The sequence below is a fragment of the Hirundo rustica genome, chromosome 2 (assembly GCF_015227805.2).
Source record: "Hirundo rustica isolate bHirRus1 chromosome 2, bHirRus1.pri.v3, whole genome shotgun sequence".
NCBI classification, from domain to species: Eukaryota; Metazoa; Chordata; class Aves; order Passeriformes; family Hirundinidae; genus Hirundo; species Hirundo rustica.
Genome location: NC_053451.1, coordinates 61,030,833 through 61,058,778, shown reverse-complemented (window position 1 = coordinate 61,058,778; position 27,946 = coordinate 61,030,833). Strand labels below are relative to the sequence as shown.

General features: G+C 35.2%; 1 protein-coding gene across 2 annotated transcripts in view; it reads left to right on the top strand.

Annotated features, from left to right (window-relative positions):
- Positions 1-23,642, top strand: part of DIAPH3 (diaphanous related formin 3) — a 208,854-nt gene extending 185,212 nt beyond the window's left edge. For both annotated transcript variants that reach the window (XM_058419256.1, XM_058419257.1), the window contains one exon: positions 22,154-23,642. In XM_058419256.1, the coding sequence (XP_058275239.1) occupies positions 22,154-22,410 (257 nt within the window). In that variant the 3' untranslated portion in view covers positions 22,411-23,642. The remainder of the gene's footprint in view (positions 1-22,153) is intronic.
- Positions 23,643-27,946: the final 4,304 nt, after the last annotated feature.

Sequence of the window (27,946 nt, the reverse complement as noted above, 5' to 3'; positions counted from 1 at the left end):
TTCTTTTTTATTGACTCAGCATCATATATAGACATTTTTTCATGTCTTTGTACTTTTTCCCATTATAATTTGTAAATATTATTTTTGAATCTTTGAAATGCACTTGATAAAATTTTTTTTTTTTTTTTTTCCTTAGAATAAATTAATTAAAAGGTAAATGGTTTTTTTGCAACTGAGTTTGGACTGACAGCTGGGATTTTGCGAAGTCACTGTTTCAAAGTACTGGTGCAGATTATAAACAGAACTTGTATTGGCATTGTTTTACTAAAGCCTGTTGAATCAGGAAATCTGGATGTAATGTATATTCATGCATAATATCTGCATGCATATAAAATGTCTATAGACATAATTTTATATGTATTTAATAATAATATATTTGTTAGACTCATGCATTAATTGTTTAGTAGCAGCAAAATTAGGGCTTTCAAGAGTGTTAGTAATGAAGAATATTCTCTGTTCAATGTAGATATGGGTTCTGTTGCTTATATTTTTTTCAACTTATGGGAAACAGTTTGATTTCCAAAAGAAGTACATTAAAAATTGTAAAATTTTTCACTTTTCTACCTAAATCACTCACTAGAATTCATAGGAGATCAGCTATGTCTGAAGTTCATTGACTTGAAATTAACCTGGGTAAAATAATGTGTTTAATAAAAAACTGTTTTACAAGAATCTCAACCATCAAACAGTATTTCAGATAACAGTTGTCCTCCTTTTTTTTTAATATGCTGAAGTGTTAAAGAAGAAAATGAAGTTTTTAAATGAAATGTTACCAAAATATCTAGAAAGTAGTTGTGTATTATGAAAACAATCCTATTAATGATTAATATTTATCATTCATATTTGTGATTTAGGTTTTTCTTAAGCTCATTTTTGTGCATATTTACAGTGCGAGTTCATTTTGAAGCAATAATCACATTTTAAGCTTTGACTATCAGTTTCTTCTTGTGACAGTGCTACCAGAAGAGAAGCCCAGTTTGCAAGGTCCAATTACAGTGAAATTCCGATTCCCTTAGCCTTGTTACTGGCAAGAATTTTGGCCGTAGTGGAAATTATACTGGTGGTAAAATTGTATCAAAAAACCTAAAAACCCAAAAGCTTTCAGATTTGGGGTTCAGGTTTTTTAAGGTAAAGTCATATATTAGGCATTGCCAGATTATTTTTTATCCACTGCAGAAACAGTCTGAATTATTACAGTGTGAAGTTCTAGCTATTTACTCTAAGAATGTAAATAATGTGGCACAAAGCCATATTTATAATGCCTAATGAAAGCTGTTACACTGCAATCAGAGTGATGCAGAGCAACAGGGCAATTCATTAGGAGAAAAGCTGCTAACAAACAGCTAAAGCATGCCAGTTTGGACCTTTTCCTTTCAACTTCAAAACATATACTCTGCTCTTGGTTTGGTATGCTAAATAATTATTTCTAAGGTAAAGTAGATAAGGAAAAGTAAGGTTATTCCTGCCTGCTGATTCTTGCTAACTCACAAAAATGCAAAGAGAAGGTGACATTTTTGGCTTTGTTATGAATAGATAAATATGCCATGTTACTCTTGTTAAACATACTGTACTTGTGATTTATTGCAATGGGATGTTGATTCAGCACAGCATATAAGCACATACATAAGTCCCTCCTGACTTCAAGCACTTGTATTTAAATTCAGTGTTCAACTAAACTAGATCAGGGAGTCTGTAAAGTAAATCAGGTAATCTCGAGTTAAATTGTATGCTTCTAAATTACAGCTCCTGTAATATTAACAATGTATGTCTCAAAAGACACTGCTGACATTTGTGATTGATTTTTCTTTCCCTTTTCTGTCTTTAATGCAAGAAATAAAAATTATAAAAGCTGTATTTAACTTCAATTTCTCTTTTATATAAGCAAGATATATAGGGAAAAAGGCAATTGTCACAGGTCCTAAATGGTAAACTTTATAGTTTTTAAGACAGGCTTCATCTGATATTTTAATTTTGAAATAGTGTGAACCCAAAATTTAGACAGTTTTCTTCAACTGAGTCAGTAACAATTCTAGAATTTAATTCCTAAGCCTTTTATTCTTTTGAAAATGGCAATAAAAAAACTGCACATTCAAAAAAAGAAATACATCATAAAGGGAAAAAAAACCTGAAAGATTTTGCCCTGTGAGCTTTATTGTTCATGAAGTTTGGTTACTATACATTCGTGTTCATTAGTTGATAAGCTGTTTAGGTGAACTTTACTTACTGCTCTGCATAGACTAATCTTGCTGTCCTACATGGAATGCACGGACATTTTTGGTGTTAGCTTTGGCTGCTTAATTCAGCTGATGTGATTAAACATCACCAAGGTTAAATTATGAAGTTTGAATCTTTAACAGTCTATCCTTTGAAAAATTTTATGATCCAACTTAACAACTGTATCTCACTTTGAGGCTGGATTTGAACCAGATGACCTTTATGGAGGTCTTTGCCAACCTAAGCTTTTTTATTATCTGAGATAGCTATATCTCTTTATTAAATTTTGTGAATTAAACATTGTAAATTTTTAAGCTACTACATATGCAAATGTCTTGAATATAAAGGACTTATTTCCATCAGGAGCCATGTAGAAGTTCTGATCATTAATTTTTAGTAATATTTTCACATCCATATAAAAAATTAGAAGCTCCTTGATGAACATAAAAACTTGCATTCCTCAGATTCAGGTTTTAGTGAGGCACCAGATACTTCAAATGTATTGGGAATTTTTAGGGCACCTATTCTACAGTACCTAAGTCTTCTCCACTGCTGCTTCATGTCAGCGACATCCTTGGTATTTTTACATCCTCTTTATTAGGGAAATCTGAGGCTTAAAAGGCTTTATTATTTTATATCTTGCTTCATTTTTAGGCTGATAAATTGAAGTATACATTCTTTAGACTTCTTTATAACTGTGATTTCATTGGTCATGTAACTAAACAACTATCTTTGCATGTCTCCCTAAAATGCCACTGGAAAGTTAATTATTAGGAAATCACTTAATCCTAAATTTTATTTTCTGATGTTTAAGGAGAATCTGTTTACCTTCATGGTAAGCTGAGCAGTTCTGGAAGCAGCACTACTATGTTTTACCTCCTGAGGATTCACTTGCTTCAACAGATTATAAATTTGATGGCAAAATTTAGTGACTCTGCCTCATGCTTTGACCACTAAGAGGTTTTCCCTAAAGTACATATTGTGGAAGTTACAAGTTTTATCTATAATTTTTTTTCTTCATAGCAATAATAGGCATCTCACTAAAGATGGGAAAATGCTTTGCACTGATGGAATTAAGCTTACTGTAAATGCAGTAGCCTACCTTGTCACATTCAAATTGGAAAAACGAAAAAAACCACTGTCAAAAATTCAATTTAGCATTACAGAGATTACTGCAGTATAACAGCCCTTTATCTGTAGTAGTGTATAAAAGCACTTCTAACAGTGCATCAATTTTCACAGCCATTTAGTAGATTAGAAAGCAATTGTAAACAGAGTAAAACCCACATTAACTCCTGTCAGCAGCATGCCTTTTTCTCAGTTATGGATTTGTTTGAAATAACAGTGAAGTCTGAAGTGATTTCATCAACATCACAGATTGTATCATAAATATGAATGAACCCATTGTAATGGACTGCATAGTAATAGATGGCAAGAATTTGTCCCCCCCCTCAAAGTAACAGCTTTTGTAAGGGAAGAATAGCTGTGGGATAAGAAAACGTCACTCTACAAGAAATTACTGCTCCTGTTGTGAAACAATAACTGCACCAAGTGACGGATTTTTAAACTGTCCCTATTTTAATATTTTAGCAATGCATCGTTAATAAGTGTCTTGTATTTCTTTTGACTGAAATCAACTGAAAGTTATATATATTAAAAACCCTAAATCAAGTATTTTTAAATGAAGAGTTATTTAAACATTACTGGGGATCTTTTTTTTTTTTGGTGCAGAGAAAGAAAGTAGCCATGCATGTGTTTGCTTATTTTGGAAAATTGCCTTTCTTTTAACTGTTTAAAAGCAATAAATGCAGCGAAAATGAGAAGGATGCTATTTTTTCGCTCATCATCAGGTAGCACAGTGGCAGTTAGTATAAACTGATTCATGGCCAGTGTGGTGAAAGCAGATCTTGAAGGATTTGAAGATTCGTCATACACAACATCATGCAGAGTGGAGTGGGTTTTGCATTTTTTTCATTTCTTCAGAAGATGTCTAATGTCTCTAACAAATACTGGTCACTAGTTATTTCCTAATACCTGTTTCTAAAAGGTGTTCTACTGCATATCTTGTTAATTGCTGCTGTCCATTTAGCTATTCCTTATAGACTTAAATAAGATCTACTATTCAATTGCTTTTGTTAGAAAACTCTGGCTACCAGTGCATTGTGATAAATGTACCACAGTCATAATAGTAGGCACTATGCTATAAAATAGTGCTTTACTGAAGTAAAAGGGACAATACTGTATATTTGAGTTCCAATTTAACACACACAGGATATTAAACATTGAGGACCAAATTTGCAAATGAAGACAAATGTAATGTTTCATATTTATGGGAGTAAAACCTGTTAGTAAAGTAGCTACAAAGATAGAAATACAATTTCCTCCAAATTGTAGAAATAATACCTGACAATATTTATCTTCTCTCAGCTGTTGCATTTCATTGTTATTTTGTGAAATATTATGGCAATTATTCAATGAAACATTTTGCCAATGACTTCATTTAAAAAGTCTTTAAATTTTGGCTGAGAAAGCAAGTGGTTTTCTTCATGGAGACTGTATATTTCTTTGATAACCCATGTATAATTGTAGCTTTTAACATTCAACTTTTTACATTTAAGCAAAAACAGTTTCAGAAATGGTGATTTCACATTAGTAAATTTTCTGCTTTACTGTATTATCGCTACTTCTTATATTTTATTTATATTTTTGCAAATATAGCAAGAAAGTCTAGTTAATGTTTTTATGAATAAAATGCTTAACCAATGCTGTATCTAAATTTATATTATTTCATCCAATTAAAAAAAAAAATCTCCTGCTTTGGTAATAGTAAAGGACATTCAATGAAATTTAAAGAGAAATCTTCAGTTTTAAAAATGCAGGACATCAAAGAGCTTATTTTATGGTTGTGTGAATTCTTAATTTATATTTTTAAAAAATCAAACACTTTTTCAAAGATCTTTTTCTTTTTTTTTTTTTTTTTGAAGGTGAATGAGTGATTTCTTAAATTGGACCCAGCATTCTAATGTAACTTCCTGTTGTCAAATGTTCCTATTTAGTGGATTTCATTATTCCAAGCCAAATAAGTGCACAGAATTCAAGTGCTGTTCTGTGCACTAGACTAATGCAATCATAAATTTGATCATCTTGCCTTTCCCTATCGTTCATTTACCTACACACTCTTTTTTGGGTGCAGCTGAAAATGTTTTTCCAAAACTCTTTCACCCATCATAAGTGCTCAATTCTTTCTAACAGGCTTTCTCTAATGCAGATTCACATGTAGTCAATGTTTTATATAAATAGATAAAATTGACTGTATCTTGCAGTAATTTTATTACCATTAGCTTACTAATCTATCTTCTTAAAGAAGACTTAAATGGCATTTAAAAGCAAGTGAAACTGCAAAGGAAAGTAGTTGATAGAAACTAGAACTGGTGAAGGTCCCAGGGCTAGAGAGCAAGCTATCACCTCATTAGGACCTGCTTTGAAATGAAATCCTCAAGAAAGAATTGCAACTGAAGCTACTGCATTGCTGAACTCAGACAAGAAGCACAGTCTCCTCCTACTGATGGTCACTGTCACCCCTACAGCAGTCAAGAGTCGCTGTTTGCTGAACAGCAGATTTGTCTTCCCAAGGCAGGTGAGGACTCCCATTCCAAGATTTACCAGTCTTTCTGGCTGGGGAGTCATGTCAGTGCACCCTCTGCAGCTAGCCAGCTGCCCACAGTGCTGCTCTTGCAGGTGTCTGTCTCTCATATACTCTGTCTGGCTAGTTCAGTCCACTTTTCTTTGCAAGGTACACCACTTCTGTTTGAAAAAACCATATTTTAAAAATTATTGCTTAGAAATTACTATTCAAAGCTGGCAGTTCTCAGACAGGTATAGACACATGTAAAACAGGTAAATAAACTTTATGTTCAGGTGTAGATATATTCCACTTAATTACGTGGGATCTCTTTTGCTCGCTTTCACTATCTATTTAAAACTAATCTAAGCTAGGCTCTGTGTCTAATCGAAAGAAGCCAATAGATACCTAAAGTATGTGCTTTTAATTGTGCTCTGAAGATTGCCTTTTTCCCTTGACTAGTCCCTTGACAGTGCAATCTCTTTGCCTTTATTGTTCTGCAGAGTCAGGCATAATGATTCCACACTAGGACTACCATGCTCTACAATGATTTCATTATCATGAAATACAGCACTAGTGGGTACATAGGATCCATAGATAACATTCCACACTTTGTATTGCTCTCAGAAATTCTGTATTTTGTGTAATTAGCATGGTACAAAACAGCCTTAGCCACCCACAAATAGATTTTCCTATAAATGAGTTGTCTTCTAAACTTGAAATACCTTTCAGCTGAATCTTTGTGTATCACAGTCCTTCCTATATGCACCAGTGACTATGGAGCTGTGCATAACCTGATGAGGAAAATGGCATTTCTGTTTTAATTCTGATGGGCATAGGTCATTTGGATTAGTTTTTGAATGAATGATGGAAAAAATATTAAAGTCTATTAAACAATGAAAATATCAATGAAAATAGTATTTTCAAATGACTGAGACTCAAGTAACAGCATGTTTTTGTTTCATACCAAAAATAGCTTTGTGTTGGCGCTTTATTATTATTAAAATAATAAAATACCTTCTATTTTTTTACTATGTTGAAACCTTAATGCATTTCTTTATTAGTTCTTTAGCTTTATGCTTTATGGAATACTTCAAATTTAACATATTACTTTTTATGTTGTACAAGTAAGAGACAAATATTCTGTAATATCTGCATAAAATATGATAAGGCCCAATGAAAATATTTTGTTTACTGCTTATTTTGAATGACAGTGAAACTATATGAATTAAGTAGGTGCTGTTATAGTTTTTGTCACTGCATACTATTTTTATCCCTTTTTTTAACTTGGTGCATACTCTGCAAAAGTAGTGTTATGAGTGTTACAGTGTTTTTTGGATTTTCTTGTTTTTTAGAGAGAGAGTTTATAGAACATTTTCATGGAACTCAAATCATTGTCACTTTAATTCTTTAACCTACGAATCATCTCTCTTACTTAACAAAAATGCGTACACCCAGAATTAATTTATAATAATCACAGGGTTGCCTTCCAATTCGAAGTATCATCTCTAAAGACTAGACTTAAACACTTAGTCCTCTGTGGATGTGAAATTCTTAAGTTCAGATGTACACAACTAGAGTTTTGTATGTTTTCCATGGCCAGGACTAAAGCTAACCAATTTCAGTTTAAAGCAGTGATGATTTTCACCTGAAGGGTAGGATTCCATGTACCAATGCAGAAGTAGAAATCATTTATTTTATAGGCCGATTTTTAAATCCAGAATATGTTTCAAGCTTGTCAGAAACTTGCAAAGCTATACAAAAGTTTGGATATCACAAACCTGTCAGAGAGAAGAGCCTAAACAACTTGAAGAACTAAGTCTCCTGGAGGTAAAAGTTAGTGAACACGAAGGATATTTAAAAAAGAAAAAAATGGTGATAGGTCATGGCTGAGCAGTGTACTTTGTCATGGTGTCTTTCACATCTACAGTTCTTGCCAGCATATTTCATACTAAATAGAGTTGCCCTGCTTATATCCAAGCCGTTCACTGTAACAACTGCAGTTTAATTATATTCTTCATGTAGCCAGAAAAAGCTTTGTGACATTTTGCAGCTTCTGTTAAATAAGTGGTGAGATGTATACTTAATGTCTATCAGGCCTTAAAATCACCAAATCTGTACTCTGTCCTCCCTCACAGGGTACGTGTCATCTCAACAATCCCCAGTCTCTGTCCAGACTAAGAAATCCACCTTTTATGCATACTTTGGTGCAGTCAAAAGTCGAAAGCTTCCAGATACAGAAGTTACTTTTAGATATCTGCAGTGTGGGCTCTCTTAACCTGTTTGAAGTATCTGCATTGGGGTGAAATGAAGCACAGTTTAAAAGTGTTTGTTTCCCCTCAGTGAATGTGAAGCGAGCCTGAGGCAAACCAGCACAAATTCATTCGGTCCACTTCATCTCACACTGGGATCAAGGGCTTTTGGTGAGGCACAAGGACGCACAGGACTTTGCATGCTCTTGTTACAAACCATTTTATATAACACTGAAGAAAAGATGTTTGTTTCTGTACCTACAATACATCTGTATCCACAGTCAATGAGTTACATCTGTTTCATAGTTGTAGTTATAATAAGGCCAGTTAAATTTGTAGTTTATTGTTTTAAATTTAACTGAGAATATTTCAAAGTATTTATTACCAAAAAAAAAAAAAAAAAAAAAAAAGGAAATGTATCTACACAAATGTAATTGAACTTTTTGCTTTAAGCCGTATTCTGTTAGATAACTAAAGAGTTATAAATTTATACATCTGCTTCAGCTTATGGAAACCATGCTGATTTTAAGATTAATTTCTGGAAAAAAATCTGTTTGGCTAGTAAGCTCAGAAGAAGCAGAGGTTTTTAAGAGATTTAAGATGAATTATTGGGTGCCATAACTGAATTATTAGACACAGAGGATATTCTCCTTTCGCACTCCCTTCCCCAAAGTTTTCCTCAGTCATATTTCTGAAATAAAAATGCATAAATATCTAGCCTACTGTTTTTGCCGTAAAATTTTTACAAATCTCCTTGGAGTCAGCTGAATTGTTATTCTTAACACTGCTGGCTAACATTGAGAATCCAGATAATAATACCAATTGTGTGTGGTATTATTTTATTACACAAAACTGAAAATTATATTTCTTCTATAGGATGCTGCTTTGAAATTAATAGTAACATGCATCACATTTGCATTTTAATAAATTTTCCCAAGATCACAGTGAACTGCTGAACATTGTGAGATTTTTCAATAGCATTTGTGTTTTTCCTTAACATTTAAAGCTACTCAGGTGTAGCATTTCTCTGGAAATGAGCACTAATGAAGGTGCTAGAAATGACTTGGGGATATATTTCTAATGTGTTTAGTATGAGTGACTAACTTAATTGATGAGCTAGCAATGAGTTTACACAATATAGTTCTAGAAAGAAGTGTCGTTTTAATAGTTATTATGTATATTGTGTTTCCTTTAAGGTGTTTTTATCGTCTCTTTACAATATGGTGAGAGAAAAAGAATTTTCTTTATGAGAATCATGTGATTGTGCCAGTGTATGACTGAGAGTAACCTACAGACATTCTAGCCTGAATGAATTTACACACCCATAAAACTGTGTGTGTACCTTGTGGCCTAAAAAAATCTTTTCCAGTTTTTAAGTGGTCTTAAATTTTTGAAGAGTATCCACAGAACTTCTCCAGGCTGTCTTCTACTTTCTTCAGTTATATATGGAATAATGGAGGGGGAAATTGAGAAGATTTCTGAGCAGTCAAGTGATTTCTATCACAGACTAAATTAGATCTGGATAATAAATAAGTTGTTTTATGGGTTGGGGTTTTTTTTGTCTGCACCAAGTTGGCATCTATAGTCAGTACAGTTCGTAAGTAGTAAACACTAGTGATCTCACACAATTGTCAAAGCTCACCCCAAAATGAGACTGGCAACAGCTGGTTTACAGGCAATGAAGCATCTGCACATCCACATTTGAGAAGGAATTGTCATTGCTTAGATGTGAACTAAAGTCTAGGCTTGTAGTGGGGTGCATGCCAACATAAACTGATACTGAACAAAAGCCTAAACAGGAAAAGATGGAATTGTGTAAGATTTTGCCTTTAAAGTCTGAAATCTGTCATGTGAATAGCTTCCATCAAATTCATATATGCAATGGGCTGGAGTTGTTAACACTATTTCTGTTTTTACTGCGGGTGCCAGGGTTGGCCTTCATGTTCTCCGTAGCAGCCCATAAGCTGCTGTGCTTTGTCTTAGTGACTGCTGATGCCACCAGACCAGTGTTTTGGCTGTTGCTGAGCTGTGCTTGCACAGTGTTGTGGCTTACTGTCTGTCCACCCACAAAACACAGGGAGCCAGGAGGCTCAGAGTGGGAAAGAGGTTGGGAGGGGACAACCGGCACAGCTGACCCAGACTGATGCTCTGTCATATGATGTCGTGCTCAGCAATAAAATCTCAAGGAAAGGAGGAAAAGTTCTTTTTGAACATGTTCACTTACAACCTTAAGCATATTTTAAAAGGATTAAATTTTCCCCAACATTCTTCAGAAAACCCCTTCACAGATTTTATGCTTTAATATGTTGTAGTATGAATAATATTTAGTTGAATACCCAGAGTAATTGGAGAAAGAAAAGCATTCGTGCTAATTCAGATAAAGTGGAGTGGTGTTTTCTGTAATGTGTTGTTCTCTGAATTTTTGTATTGTTCCAGCATTTACATTTAACGTGAGAATATACTTGACCATGCATGCTACAGCGAAATAATTTAAACCTATGTTTTTTTCTTTGTGAGCGACTGAACTTGTGTATTATTATTTTAATTACCCCTCAGGCAATCTTCTGATGTGTGATCAAGTGCAGGTCAATGTTCTGAGAGTCCTTCAACATGACAGTTCACAGAATAATTATCCTGTCATCGCACCTTGATTCATTGCTACGTCTTTTCTTGGACTTTTTCCTCTTTCTCACATTTGCTTAGCAACCAGATCACAAGTCTCATACTTATTATTCAAGTAATCACCCTCTGCAGCACATAGATGCATCAATTAAAGCTTTACAATGAAGTATATTGTTCTGTGTGGAATCCTCAGGTGTCAGGAATTAAAAATTGATTTTAAATGTTGCAGGCTGCATTCAAATGGCTCATCTGTGTTTACGTTAAACAAACAAGCATGCTAACAATTCCAAACAAAAGAGATAGGTCAAAATCATTAGGAAATGAATGATAAAATTATATTCTGTTCTTAAAGCGCTTAGTGTTTTAGAGTTTTACTAATTAAATGCATCTCTGAAATGTCTGAGTGCCAAACATTTATTTTAGCTCTGTTTTTTCAGATGCAAATCAATTTGATGTCTGCTTTATATGTTCTTACCTATAGTCTTTGTAAACATTTTCTGGCTAATTTTCCCAATTTCTGTAAATTTCACAGCAATTTATTATTAGAATGAAATTCAAGTACCCAGAAGCTGTCAGGATGGTTCAGTGATTTAATATTGGCGTCCTGCAGCTTTGACTGTAATCAGCAGATGCTCTGGCATTACCATAAATGTTTTCTTAACCGTCTCCATTAAAAAAAAAAAAAAAAGAGGAGAGAGACACAATTTTTCCTGTTTGGAGTCTCCTCTTTTTGATTAAATTCAGTTTGGGTTCTTTTGCATAATTAATATACCATGATGATCTCTAACCGTTTGTTTTTAATATCACCTTTTGAGCTAAACACATTTGCAAGACTGCTTCATAAGTCAAAACAGACAAAGGAAAAACAAGTCTGTGTTTAAGAATCTTCTGTTTCTGTGGCTTGGGAGGTCTTACTGCCTTCTGCCTTATTTTCTCAGTGAGTATAAAGGGTTCAGGTTTTCAGTTGCTCAGTTTTTCGTATTCTACGTAGTATTTTAAGTTCCTCCATGAGAGAGAGGTTTTTTTCTGTGCGTTCAAATGTGTGTAGCATTTTACATTTTTGGAAATTTAAAAAAAAAAACCAAACTCCTACACAATAATATTAACTTTTGTTAAGTGGTGATTACTAAAGAGTATTTGACAGTAATTGATTAGGAATAGAAGGAGGAAGCGCTGCAGCTAGCTTCTGTTGTTTTTAACATACCATTTGGCTGCTGGTCAAATATAGGGCAGTAAATATGTTCATTGTATGAAAAGTGCATACCATTAGTGATGTTAAACACAGCATTTTGAATTCACAATGGCTGGATTAATTGCCCATGATAATGTAGCTTGAATTTGTCTTGTGATAATTCAGTGGTATTTGGAGGAGTCAGTAAAAGCCATTTTTAAATAATAGTTCCTCTTTCAGAGACTGTTGAAATCAGCATCCCTTTTCAGAGCAGTTTGTCACACTTGCAGAGTATAGTTGTTGGTGTCAAATACACATATGGCTGGATTATGTGCAGAGTAGAAACACTTTTTTACATCCCATCTCTCTCCACACATGAACAAGGCCAAATTACAGTCCACACCAAAGAGAGGGAATAATTAAATGAAATCACATAGCATTGATTAGTGCATTATATAAAGAGAGAGAGAAGAATTGTCAAAGGAATATATTTATGCAATCTTGTAGAGTGATGGAGAGATGAATCACTTCTCCTCTGCCTTTATTTCCCAATATTTACTTTTGCAAGAGGATATTCCTGAATATGCTCTATTTCCTGCTCCACGGTTTCTTTAGGATGCTATCAATTATTTTCTGCAGAGCTTTGTCAGAGGAAAGTAAGGACCATAGTAATAATAATATGAAAGTTACGTGAACTAAGACGATTCCGTTTCATTCCATTTCCATCCAGTGTATTCATTAAGGCAATCTTGGATGTTAGTTTACACAAGTTAAACTTCACAGTCAGGTCTGCTTCTATCCTCTTTAAAAGTACCCATGCTATAAAGAAGCACAGATTAGGATTCAGAGTTCTCATAAATACTTGTCCAGGTTAGTAAATCACTACACTGTCCCCCATCATAGCATTAACAGCATGTAGTGGTCTCTGTTGCTCTTCTTCCAGAGACCTCTTTTAAAGGTGCTTAAAATTAGAGGAGCCTGAAAGCCATATGCTATTCTTGCAATCTTTTGAATAATAGTGTATGACAGCCCAGTGTAACTGTGTCCCGTGGGGGCAAGAGCTGCCCCAGGACATTGGGGCAGCAATGTACCTCTTACAGCAAAGTGAGCAGATTTTGTTTCTATTAAACTGTTAAAGCTAGTACCCACCTAATTTACTTTCAGCTCTAGCCTCTCCTCTTCATGCCGTACCCAAAAGTATTTCCAGGACTCTGTAGATCTCCCTTTAGCTTAGAAGTAGTTTGATTCCTTAGGAGAGAAGAGCAACAGATGATGAGAGAAAGATAGTTTTTCTCATTGGTTTTATCTGATATTATGAAGTATTTGTATTCAGACTTAAAGCAGTTCAACCTACCAGTACTCTGATTGCTGATATAAACCTGGCAATGGAAGTTTGGCATAAAAATAAGAAATAAAAATTGTATGGATTTGTAGCAGAAGCTGGAATAGCTAGGGAATATCTTGTAAACATTTGATATCAAGAGTAGTGGATAGGAAATAATAGTAGTGTTAAACTTTTAAGGCAGTAACTAGATATAGATACATGTCCTGGTTTAGGGCAAATTTGGGAGGGATCCTCCAAAGGGCTCCCTCTAGAAAGCAAATTCAAGCAGTCCCTCCCCCTACCACTTTGGGAGACATAAATATCCTTTGAGAAAAGTGGACAAAACTGTTTACAAAGTACTCACAAACATGGAAAAATGAATATATTAAAAAATCAAACCTCTTGCTCTTCTGAAGAGATGACAAATTCAGAAAGTCCTTGTCATGAGGTGTAGCTGGGCTCTCTCAGTCTCTTATCAGTCCCTCCTGCACTGGAATGCGGTGTCCTGGGCCTTGGTGGGCCACAGGCATGAGCTCCCAATGTTTTTCTGGGTTTTTCATTCCAGAGCAGGTTTGAACAGTCCCAAGAAAAAGAAGAGCCACAATCTGGGGAATTTCTCTGCCTTAGCTAGTTAAAAACTAACTAAAAGCAAAGGAGAGCTCTGTCCCGCTGTCCATGCTGCAGATATCACAGTCCAGGAGAAGGAATAAGGGGCAGCAAGGGCAGATTCTGCAAACAAACTGCTCACTTCTACTAACCCCCCCTTTGCTGTTGGAACCAGTCTTAAAGGCACAGAACTTAATATCCAGCATAAACAGAACAGTCACTTGGGGATACAAGCATCATAAAGTCACCCCATGACAATACATAAAATCAGAATGGTTTGGGTCAGAATTGACCTTAAAGGTCATCTAATTCCAACACTCACTCCATAGACATGGACACTACTCACTAGATCAGGTTGCTCAGAGCCCCATCCAGCCTGGCCTTGAACCTCTCCAGGATGGGACATGGTTTTTGTGGGGGTTTGTGGGTTTTGCTGTTTGTCTGGGTCTTTTTTCAATGTGTATGCTATGCTAGTAAATACTGAACAGAAGCAACAAAAACATTTAGAATTGCAGTGAGTAGAGTCTCGTAAATATAAGGTCAGTCTTTAAGATTTGCTTTGTTGTTTGGATTTGTTGTAGGTTTTATTTTCCAGAGGTAGGAGGCTTCCTACTGTGTTTTTCCTCAATGGTTGGTAAAAAAACACAAAATTGTGTTTCTTTTCCATTTCAGTTATTTTTATCACCATGTTGCTTATCATTCTCCTTTGCATCTGCTAGTGGTTTTCCTTTGATAGCAGCAGTCTTTAAGCATATTCCTGAAGTTTTTTTGTCTAAGTGCACCCTGAAAGTAGTATCCATCTATAGGTAGCTGGTTTGCAGACAGGTTTGGAGACTAAATGTGTCTACTGTTCGAAGGCAGTTTAGTATGTGTGATCTACATTAATTATCACCAGCGGAAGAGGGTAGCTTTAGGATCTCTGTGTATCTTGTCACAGGTCACTGACTTAGTCATCATTTTTGACTGTTAACTCTAGACAATTTGGAATACAAGCTGCGATATAGTTGTGAACAAATTAAAACAAGTAATAAACCACATTCCAGGAATTTAAAATGCTTTAAAATACATTAACTTCCAGTTTTATTATTGTCATTTCCTGGTTATTTCTTGACCTAAAGAAGAGAAAAAGTTGATGTTTGTCCTGTTTTTACCTTGAGAGAAATCCTATAAACACCTAGGCTGAAATCCTATAAACACCTTGCTTCCACCCACTGAGGCCTGAAGACCTCATGCCACTGGTGTTCATGTAGATCAGTATTTTCATTTTAACTCCCTTTGCCTGACATAAATAAGATTAATTTATTAGTTATTAATACTAAAGTTATGATTTATGATTTATCCATTTTGAAACTAAGATATTTAGAATTTAATTTTTCAAGAATGTTTCAAACCATATGTTCTAAAAATCATTCATGACCACAAAGCAAATTTCTGTTTTGGAAATTTCCATTTTGCAGTTTTCCGAAACTGCCAAATGTGCTTTCTTTGGGCGAAAAATGCATGAAAAGATACAGGAAGTAAACTGTAATTCAGGGTGAACTAGGAAGGATGCCAATCTTCTAAGTCTGAAATAGTCATCTTAGAATCTGCAGAGTTTTCTTCTCTCACTGACCTTGGGTGATTTCTGTCAGCAGCTTGATCCACACTCTTGTTCTCTTATCATCTTGACAGGTACTCAAGACTTTTATTAAAATCCCAGTAAGTGAAAGTTGCATTTCTTGTAAAAAAAAGCCATTGTCTTATCACAGGTGAGAATATATTCGTTTAAACAGAGAAATTGGTTCCGACTCATTGCAATTGCAAAGTGTCTTTGGAAAAGATAGGGAAACGTTTGAATGGAGTGATCAGCAGGAACTTAAATAGTCTTTGAGAAAATATAGGTAGGAAAGGGATTAAAAGAATTTTTAAAAGCTTTACTTTAGGGCCAAGTAAAAGGGAGCTGATCCAGCATAGTTCCTCTTGTCAAAAATTAGTTTGCTCACAGTTTGTATTTGACTGTCTTTGAAATTTAGTTTCTATAAATTCTTTGTAATAGTCTGTGTGTGCTGATATAATCACTTCTTGTCTTTGAAATGCACATAAACCTCCTATATTCACTATTTTTTAGACTGTTTCATCTAAATTGAGCTTACTGATAGTGTTCCTTCCTTGTGTTTCACACCTTTTTAATGCAACACTCAACAGCCATAACTATTAAATGAAATGTGTATAGTTTAAAAAAGAAATATTCCAAATATCAGTAACACTTTTTCATGTCTCATGAGTTATTGTCTGCTTAAGATTAGTAGAGTTGAGAGCATTTAGTATGAAATACAAAGGTGTAAGAAATTACTTATCAAGCAAAGGTCTTTTGAGTACAGCTCACACGCCTGCGTGTTAGGGCTGGAGCTGCAGGTTTGAACTGAAATAAGTCATAAGAATGTACAGCGTTTCTTTTACCAGGGACATTCTGCAAGCCTACCCTTGTCAGTCAGAGATATTGTTGAAAAAACATGAAATCAATAAAAACTATTTAAAATATTTCCTATTAAAATCCAGAAAGGAGCTGCCTTTTTTTTTTTTTTTTTTTTTTTTTTTTTTTTTTTTAATGAATTATCTTACATAATACTAAACGGACCTTCTAGCTATAGTGGTCTTTCATATTATGTATAAATTCTGATTGTGAGGGATACAGCAGGCTTTGAGAAGGATAATGAAGTCTTGTTATGTTCTCATACCAGGGCTAAGGTCTGGGGATGCAAAAATTAAAGGAAAATGTGTGCCTGAAAAATCTTGGGACTCACAACTGTCTGGTGTCTGGGGCTCCAACAGGGGTTGACACAGGAAATGAGACTGTAATTTCAAAACTGAGAGGAAAACAGTAATTAATTATTTTCTGCTTGGTATTTCTGATAGTAGGAAGCTAAGCATTTGGAATCTGTTGGTTTAGATGGAACATATGAGGATATATCCTAATATCCCCATGATGTTCATGGTATGTGACCATTGTCTAAGTACAACTTCACTTGTTAAGGCTACACTGGGAAATGCATGATGATGTGGTCAGTGAAATTAGTGAGAAATGGACAGGACTTCCAGACGGAGACTGTGTGGCATCAGCATTTCAGCTTGTGGGAATGCTAAACCGCTGCATCCAGAATTAGCACTGCTGTCAAAAATGCATGTTCTTTTACCCTGATGTTTTGCTGGGAAATTACATGAGTACAGCATCAGCATGGTGTAGCTATTTGAGAATTTCAGTTCCATGCATCACGGGTGAGGAACCAGGGATAAAACTAGGGCACCAAACTGGGGAGCCAATGGTAAGAGTTACGGTTAGGGCTGTAACTTTTAAAGCTAAAGCCCTTTGTCATGGGGACTCTGAAGGAATGAGTGCATGCCATGACACATTTGTCTAGGACATGTCTTAAATGACAAGTCATGACTTAAAATGTAAAAATAATTTGCATTGCCAGTAATGTCAGTATGGGTGGGCTTTAGAAAACGTTGGCATAAATATAGCTTCAGTAACATGATGTAGCATGTGGAGCACAAGTCAGCGAGCTCAGAAATATTCCACTGGGTTTTTGAGCATTTTTCCCTGTTAACTTGGTAAGAGATGTAATGAGGTTGTAACTGCAATTGTTCTTTTTATGTTACAGTTTTGTCATGCCCTACATTGAGATGTATGACTGTAATACAAGCATATAATGCCACACAATACGGTTCTCCTTATTGTATTTGCAACTTTATTTTTCAATCAGTCTACAAGTATTTACATAAAACCAAAATATGTCCTTAGTATCAAGACTTTTACTGAGAAACTGTGTGATGAAATAAAGCTTTTCAACATGTTTTTAAATATTAAATATTTACTAGTTGTTTTAAGAAAAAATCTACCATGACTTTAGTGAATCTCTTGCAATCAATTTTCTTCTCTTTTAAAAGTAATATATAACACTATTGTGTAAGATTTTAAACTATCCAACTGATCATATTTTACTTCCTCAAATTCACAGCAAGCAGGTCTCATACCACTGATGTTTTTTCTGTTCAGATGCTAGTGCACAATTTCCTTTTTCTGAATACGATGTATCCTTTAGTAGGTTATAAGCATACCTTTATAAATTGTTCTGTGTTAGGACATAAATTAAACTGTGGACACCTATATATATTAAACACAATTTTCTGACAACTGAATTTCCTGACAATTGCTATTAGAAGCCTTGTATCTAGATGATAGTCACTATTTTGGCTCTAGGTTTTGCAAATATGGCTTTGGAACAGTTTTGATTAACAGCGATGTTCAAGCCGTTAATATCTGCAAAATCTGCATTTGAATAGGTCTGGAGGACCCACGAAAGTTCAATATTGAACAAGGGAAAGAAAAGATTTAAATATCACGGAATCTGGACACTGAGACTTTTGTAGTGTCCGATGTGATCTCTGCCTAACCCATGCCTGGAAGAATTCACTAGCAGTAAAGTCAAAACTATTATGGGTTATCACCTGAGCATTTAGAAAACTTAATAATGATTTCAAATTTATTGTGGTTGGTGGGTTTTTTGGGTTTTTTTTGTTTTTTTTTTAATCTGCATAGTGATTGTTATATGAGTGAATGACAATTTTCAATTATTGCAAGTGACCAAATAGTAGAAATTTGTCTCAACTACTTCCAGTATACACAGGAAATTAATAAGTTCTGTCTTTATCCAGTGATTTTTAATGTCTGATTTCTTTCTGTCATGCTACTGCCCGAAGGTGCGCCTTGCTACAGTAGGTGGACAAATAGTGCATCTCTGGAAATGTAAGCTTTCTTCTTAACAAGAATTCATGCAGAAGTGCCTTTCCATTAGTAGCTTTTGCTTAACCTGTGTGTTTAATTATATTCAGTTCCTTAGAAGTGTATTTGAACCAATGCGTGTGTATAAATACATAGTTTGTTCAAACATAGTTTATTGTCAAAAGCACCAAAAATTACGTATGTCTATGATGTAACAGTTCAAAGCATTTTAGGAAAAGTCTGTTAATACCTGTACAGTTTGTGGATTTTCTGTGTGTTCCCTTTTTCTGGAAACATAGGTGGCCAATGTCACTAAGCCATGTCCTGGCTGTTTGGGCAAATACTGTCTTCAGAAACAGATCAAATTCCTGCTTATCACTAGTTATGGTTTCTTGTTTTCGCATGTATTCTAACAGCAGTAAATTAATGGCTGTTTGTTCTTGTACTTACTTTGTCAGTTAATTTTGACTTCTGGCTTTTCTTGCAAGTAAATAACTGTATGTTTTATAGCCTTTTTCATACAGAACTAAAGAATTCTGGTTTTTCCACAGTTGTGGTCAAAGCTACATGCTAACCTGGAGCAGTTTGCAACCATGTAGATCTCAATTCACAAACAGGATGCACTGATTTTTTTAAACCACTCACCTCAACACTGACAGGTTGAAAATTAACTTATTTGGTTTCACCACTATAGCACAGGATTTGAGGGACTTGAGGTTACAATCCCAAGTCAAGGCAGTGGGATGGATGTGTTACCAAATCACCAATGCATGCAAATTCTGAATCAGTGTGTGAAGCAGTACATGCTTAAGACATTGGATTTATCACAAATTAATTTCTGTTGTCTAAAAACAAAAAAATTGAGGAATTAGTGAGACTTTTTTACCTTGATAGTGTGTAACTAATTTTATACTTTGATTTAAAGAGAAAGTCATATTTCGCTCTGATAAGAAGACCACAAGCAGCACATATACCTCAAGTAATACACCAGTTAATTATTTATGTGCATGTTTACTAAAGTGAAATCTAGGGCTCTAAGTAAATTTGTATGCTTTCTGAGCAAGGCCTAGCAAAGTTCAGTGTTCCCAAATGAAATTCACAACAGCCAATTCGCTAAGCAGGGAACTCTCTACCTCCACATCTGCTAAACTGGACTTGCACATAGGCATAGCAATGCTCTGTGGAGAAGTTCCTCCTTGATTGAAGAACATGAGCAGTAAAGACGCCACCTGATTTAGAAAGCAGCTGAAATAACAACTTTGAGATGATAATACTGGATTTAGATAAAATATGTGTCCAAGTACTCTTTTTTTAATTTACTCTAGCTGCTCGATATTTGTAACATGGCTGTATTCTCATTACTAAGGAATGCTGCTAATCACTAGTGCGAGACTTCGCGATTTTTCTAGTGAATCTTGACATTATTATTACAAAGGAGATGAAACAAGAGCTACTCACATAAACTAAACACTATTTAATGCACTTTCCTAATGCCATTTTTTATTGTTGCAGGACCCTGCAGAGTGAAGGGAAAGGCTGGTCATTCAAGTTAAATATTGTACTTATTAGTCTATGCCTAGAAATTCACAATTTCTGTTGTTTTAAGGGGGAAAAAAGACACAGCTGTCCTCAGCTTTACTCTGTCCTATCCGTACACAACAATTCCAAATTGTAGGCAGCAATTTACAGGACACAGTGAAGTGAAAGGCTCAATTAGTTACTGAGTTGCAAAGTGGTAGAAGAGTTTAGATAGATCCCATGGGCGACTACTTATTAATAGCTAGCTTGCAGCAGTTCCCTGCTTAGGCTGCAGTTGTGAATCTCACTCGAAGGCACTTGTACTCTGCCCTGCGTACACTATGAGAAACTGGGGGATTTTACTGCTGGATGTTACTTTTAGGCTTCAGTTCATAAGAGTTCCCTATGTCTGTTACACAGTCTAGTTCACCACACCTAATTCATCCTCACATTTTGGGGTGAAGACTGCTGAAGTGAAAAGTGGTTAAAAATTGTTGGTATGTTTGAGAAGCTTACTTTCAGTGCCTGATTTCTTTTAGACTATTTTAAAATCCAACAGCTGTGCTTCATCTCTGATGATATGACAATGTGTTCTCTTATACTTAAAACTGCTGATATTTAAACACCAACTATTTTTCCTGCTGCCACTAAATTGAATGTAAACAGAAAGGTTTGTGGTGCAGCTGGTAGTTTGTATATTGATATGGGTACCATGGTTTTATCAGCTTGCAAATATGTATTTAGACTCTATAAGCATAAACATTTAAGTAGAACAGGATATTTAAGAGCGCACATATAAAGAATATTTTAATTATATATGACGGGTTTATTACATGTAATTATAAAGATATGTTCATAACCACTCATTGGCTCCAGTGATTTAGGAGCACTGTGCTGCTGCATGTTCAAGGTCAAATTATTTTCCATTGTGTAAAAAAAAATTACATTTTTCAGCTAAGTGTCAAATTTGTCTTGAGAAATTTTAATTAAGGACTGTTTATCTGATTTAGAAGATGATGGAAAGGAGGTATTTTCATCCGCTTCCCAAAAGGTGATCGTACTTACAAAATTTGCTGAGATTGTCCAAGAAAGTGTGTAAAATCCTCATCCATCACTGAGAGCCCCTGGTCAGGGAATGACAGTGCAGTAAATATCTTCAGCAGCTGCCTTTTAATGTACAAGCTGTTTTCAGTAGGAATTTTCAGCACTCACATAAAACACACTGTCATGAGTGACTGCCTGTGCTCCAAAGTCATTACTATTGGGATGATGGAACATCTTTCAGCGAATAACCAAAAAACTTTAAATGTCATGTCAAGTGTGTTGAAGGCATTTTCAAGCCTTGCTCAAGGTTACATGAATATTGAGTAGGCCTGCTTTTAAAAAGTTTGAGATCTATGAGAGAAACCACTCATATGCCGATTTGGGAAACAGTCATTTGATCTGGAAGCGGGGTAGGGAACGACAGAAGAAGAAATCTGTCTATTAATACATGCCAAACCTGCAAAACTCCTGCCTGGATATTAACTGAGTGCAACTTTGTGTGACAGACAATGCCAGTGATGTTTAGCAAAAAATAGTGAATTATGCGATTTCTTGAAATTACTTAGCTGCCTAAAAGTTCACAAAGGAAAGGAAAGTTATTACAATGGATAATTCAATTAAAATAGAATCTTTAATACATTTTAAAATTTGAACAATTAAAAAATATTTACGAAATGTAATTAACAAGGTAAAACTTTGGAAGACACTGAGAGGTGCTAGGTACCTCTTTGACTCCAGTAGGAAAGGAGGATCCTGTCAGGCTCTAACCGTGATGTTGTAAGAAGTATGGATGTTAATCTAATGAAGACATGTGAAGTCTGTATCACTTCCAAGGGACCGAGTCCACTGCTTTTGAAGTGGTAATTTATTTTGTCTTGTCTCCTTGGCAATCATTACTCCTTGTAGTACATCATCTGCATGTGAAATTGGTCTGATCAAGAGGTCTTTTTATATTACAGAATATTGAAACTGAATGTTTTAATAGTGAAACAAGGTTTGTTTGATTTGTCTTCTGCAGAGAACCAGAAAGGACAGCCAGAGAAGCCATGTTTGCACCACAGTATCAATTTAAACTCGACAAGAAGCCCAGTCACCAAAGAAGTTACATATGATGTGGAAACAAGTTCTAAGGTGTTGAATAAGGCTGTTGGGAGAAAGGAAACCTGTCATGGAGAAGGTGGCAAAGAAAGGAAAATAGATCGTATCGGGTCCCCTTCTAAGGGAGAAGCCATTCCAGAAGTAGAAGCTCTCTTGGCAAGGCTGCGAGCACTATAGAATAATCATAGAACATATTAAATAAAAGTTAAAAGCAATAGCCCACACTACATCTTTGAAGAAAAAGTAATTTTCTATTTTTGACATTACATGCTTCTGAGTTCCTAACTTCTCTGTGGATGATCTGCTTCTAAACTTTGCTTGCAAGACTATACAAAACAATACTATAATTTTACATAACTTCAAGATGGTTTTTTATTATATGTTTTTACTTAATAAGCATATGAAAAGTATCAGAAGAAAATAAATGCAAAATTGTTCCAAAGCACAATCCTTTTAGTGGACAGAATGCTAACCATCTGTTTTGAGTACTTCTGAAAATAGGAATATCTTTTAAGTATTGTTAACTCATCATGCCTGGTAATAGGGTCAATAAATAGCAGAAAAGGTATTCTTATATTTTCTACTGTAATTTCTATATTTAGGAGGCTAAAGCACCAAAAATGTATCATTATACTGTCCTTTACAATTACAGTAATATACAGTATCAGCCATATTCCAGTTTGAGCTCATCAAAGCTTGCTGAACTATAGAAGTATTTACCAAATGGTAATCCATGGGTGGTAAACAAAAAAAATCTATGCAAATAATATACTTTATATGTAATTAATATATCACTGCTTTTAAAGTTATTATGATTATTATATCAAAATAATATATACAGTTGCATTGATTGAAAGGTTTTGCAGTTGTGTCTTTAGTGGGGGAAAGTATCTTCACAGTTATTTACCAGTGTAATATTTTATCTTTTCACATGTGAATTAATATGTTTCTATAAAAGGGACATGTAATGGGGAAGATTTTTTCAATTGGTTTTTCACAAACTCATTTTCCAGTAGCCCATAAAGTCTTACTTGCTGGCACAACAGGAGTCTTGCAAGTGATTGCATCTCTTTTATCCCACTGTCACTGTACAGTGTTGCTTGTTCACTATCATATTTATTAATTGCACATCAGAAAGAGTTGCTACCAATGTTACCAAGTAGGGAGCTATTGTTAGTCTCTTTGCTCTGTTATTTAAAGCTTCCTTACTATAAGAGTGTATAAGAATCTAATATCTTTCTTCTGAATTACTTTATTTTTCTTTACAAAATGCTGAAAAATATGTCTTTCAATAAGAGCCAGTTACATTAAACCAGTGTTTCAATGCTCCAGTGCTTTTTATATCCTTGTTTAAGTTGCCTTTGTACTTCCTGCACTAAACATTAATAAAGTTAATTAGAACTCGAAAACTGGGCCTGATTATACACACAGCATAGTGGGGGTTTCAGCCATCATGGGAATCAGTCTCCTGTTTCTGGGATTGTTGTAGCTGTCATTATACACTAATTACTTTTCCCGCCTTTGCAGAATAAAGAGCGGTATAAACACAAGTCAGGGAAGGATAGAGAGCAGGCCTGTCAGACAGACGTCTTCAGCTCCCCTTGCAAACAATGGGCACAGCTGTCATACAGAGACATCTCTGGTAACTTGAAATACATCTTGAATGTATAATTCTAAATACAGCGACTGATAGTTGTTCCACTAAGGTCTTCTGCACCTCCAGTATTAAGACTTACTACCCCTATTTACAGGGTGCAGTAAAAATTACTATCTAAAAAGTCTAATATGATTGACTACATAAAATGACATTTCAAACACAAAGAAAATGCCTGTACAAGGGGAATAAAAGTTAGCACTTCACTGGATCTCTTCAGTTGCTGGGGATGGCTAAAATAAAAGGGCTAAAAGTAGAGAGCCAGCTCTTAAATATTAGGAGGATAACCTACCAAGTGTCCAAGTGTAGGTGGAAGTACAAAATATTTTCATGAACACTGTAAACTTACTCATTTGAATTAGTGGGTGATTCTCTCCCTCAGAAAACTGACAGTTCAGGACACTGCTGCAAAGCTGATCAAGCAAAGAAAAGTTAACAAAACTATCAGCTGGATTTTGCAAAAAAACCCAAAATGCTGCTAGAAGCCCAGCATCTCCTGATTTAAAAATATATATTTATCTTTGAATTACAGAATTTAAGCTACTTTTTTTTTTTTTTCTGTTTGGGAAGCTTTTAGAAATGTATACCAGGGTTCTTATACCTTCTAAGGTATTGTGTTTTTGAATTAATCCTTTCAAGCGGCCAACAAGTTCATTTGCATAGTTTTTTTTTCTGTAACAAGGCAAATAAAAAACTGTGCAACTTCTTAGAATCCATGTAAAAACAGTAGCCAAGTTTTTTTTTCCTCCTCCTGTGCTTCTTTGTATCATCATTACTTAATCTACTCAGAGTTAAAGTATATGGTCCACTGGAAGTACACAGTAAGTTTTCTTTCTACATTTTATCTTTCTTTAATTTCTATTGGACACAAACTCATACTCAAGATGTTTTTAATATGAAAAATGCTAGTATTGCCTAATGAGTTCAGGGAAAAAATAACTTTGAAAGTATTACAGCTGTATTTATTTCTATGATTTTATGTTTTGATTAAAGTATAAAACTCAGCTTGTAAATTATGTAAATTGCTTTAATTAAATTTAAAAATTAATTAATTTATTCTGTTTAAAATTTAAAGTTAATTCAATCTCAGAATACTTAGGGCAGACCTTTATTGGTATGTACTAGTAATTTTTAGTAGGTATCAAGTCTACTCCTACAACTGAGGGATTGAGCCATGAACCACTTCTATTAGATATGGACAAAGGTTTCACATACTGTGCCATACCCTCTCTATAATTCACACCTGAAAATTAAGTCCTTATAAAAAGAGCTTCCTGATTTAGTCAAGTACGACTGTTCAGATAAAAGCATTTGAAGTAATCTTGCACGGCTCCTTCCCTACCTGAACAGCAGACAGATGGCAGAAACATTTATAACTTTTCATACCAGTACATCTGTAAAGGTCTAACACATCCCCTTGATCCTTCACATGCATTTTCGATGGCTTTTAATTTTATTCAGTAAAAGAATTTTGATTACTATATCAATTTTTACTTCCTGTAAGCACCATATTTTTTGTGGTGGTGGTCTAAATTCATATGAAATATTCTAATGTTTTTGACCTTATCAAGGCAGGAATGTTTAGAACCATCCCTCCAAGCTGCACACAGCCAAGCTTGACACCTGACTCACAGGCTATAAGTAATACCCCAATGTGTGTAAACCTAGGAGGAAAAGTGGATAAAGTGCCTTCATTAGAAAAAAGTCCAACAGTGCCAGCACCTGGTGGCCTCCATGAGATGTGATACTGCTCTGGATTGGGCACTTTGTTAAAGAAGCACAACCAGCAACCTGAAAATACTTATTTTTAGTTCCCAATTATTATGGCAAATACTACTTCTTCGGAGACTGAAAGGACCACATGTAGGAAAAAAATGTCTCAGATGCAGTTCTTAAAAACAGTTTTTCTCCAGCGCACGGTTTTCCTTGTTTTCCCTCATAGAATCATTCCTCAGCCTGGCCCATCCAAAGGCACACTCTCAAGAACTGCATGAGTTAATACTGACCAGCTGGAGGTCTTGCAGCCCTTCAGGCTTTTATAATAAAAGCTGAGAAAGACGACATTTACTGCTAACACTTTTCCCACATCCATTTCTAAGAAGCAGGACCAAATTATAATTTTTACACTAATCTATCCAAGCCTTACAATATTCAGTAACTATAAAACAAACGGGCAACGAACAGGGGTCAATAACCCCCAAGCTATGGCGCCTAAAACATTATAATAAGCAAGCAGGGTCAAGTGAAAGAGCTCAGCAAAAAAGCAATTACATGACAACATCGCTTTGTCCAGAATGAAATAAAGCATTACTATACCATTTTCTAATTTTTTTTTTTAAATGTGATGTATGGGTTTTACACAACTGAAACACAGCAGAGAAATAACTTCTCTTGAGTCTGAGGAACTGTTTGTCTAGTTTATGACATAAAGAATTAGACAAATTTCACTTTATCAAATTTTCAATCTAATTTTATGCCAAGATTCCCATGTCTAAGAAATTCTAAAATTACCGTCTGCTATTAAATTAACTATGGCACCAACTAATGAATTTGATTTACATTTTTTTAACACATATAGCAAGCACATTTTTTTCCTTTCCAAATACACTTTCTCCATTGCACTATTGTGTGTTTTATCTGAAGGACGGTATTTAGAACAAGGCTCTACATCTCACTGTAAAAGAGTGTTTGATAAAACATTCTGATCCCTGACAGCAGTGAAAAATATAAAAGAGGTGTTCAGACACTATTTTTCTCTCCCTCTCTGCTGCAGAGATAGCCATTAAGTTAGCTGAGTACATTTAAACTCCTCTGTGCTTCTTCTTCCATAATGCAGCTTTTTCTTTTTGTGATCCATGCAATGGCATACACTGAAGAATTGTTAAGGGAAATATTTTCTAGCCACATACCAAAAGGACAATAAGCAGATGACTTGCATGCAACATCAGCCCTATATGCCGTAGGAGGCATAACACCTAAAATGTAACCCAAACAGGCAGATAAGGTATTTCATTCCACAGAAAGAAAATGGTTCCTTTCATCTAAATGAGCTTATTCCACTGCTGATATCAGAATTGTATGTATTTTGGGAGGATAATGTACCCCTATTTTTAAATCTGTGTTACATTAGCCAGAATGAAAAAAATAAACCATGGAAAGACAGAAGCGCAGAGACTGGGAAGCGAAGTTGATTAATGTGCTGCCTGATTTCACTTTTGGGACCTGAAATTGCATCCGGTGCAGAATGAAGGAAAAAAAACCCCAGTCTCATCTGACATCTGTAAAGGTCATGAAGGAAATGATGAGGGGTGATCCAGAGTTGGTATGGCCACAGGTGTCTTGTCTTTTCAAAGACATACAGCACAATATCCTTGGAATAAGCATTGCTGTAGGGCTGTTAGTTCTTGAAGCCCCCAAATGAATCAAAGGAAAGAAAAGTCTGGCAGAGATAAATATGAGCTACCATAAAACCTGAGAATATTTTCATCTTAAATCCAAGCACCAGCCCTGCTCCTCTTCACTTTGGGTAGCTAAAAGCAGAACATGAGGAGAGAGAGGAGTCCACATGGTGGCCATATGGCTGTGCCAGACAATGCTGCTCTTGGCAGTTGCCCAGGCTGGCACAGTGAAGGCAGCGCAGATGCCACTCTGCCCTCCCAGTGTTTCAGACTGGAAAGATGCAGGAACCATGGCCAGCAAATCATGGGATCACCGTAAAAAGACCCCATGGTTCTAGAGCCACACATTAAGTGCAATAAAAAAGACAGTCTGCTAAATTATTCAGGTTTCTGAACAGCACCAGAATGTGCACATATTCCTTACATCTCCTAAAGACAGCTATTACATCCATTCTCTAAGTCTGATGACTCCATGCAAGCTGCATAGAAGGAGCTTCAATTCTCAATTACTTTGGCTTCTTATATATAGTTCTGCCCTTAATTGAAATTTTCAGTCCAAAGCAAACCATTTTAAACTTCACAGTCTATAACTGTTAGTTAAAAAAGAGGCTTTTGTAAAAGCTCTGTTTAATTTGTTGCATTTTAATGTGAGGGTTGTTGC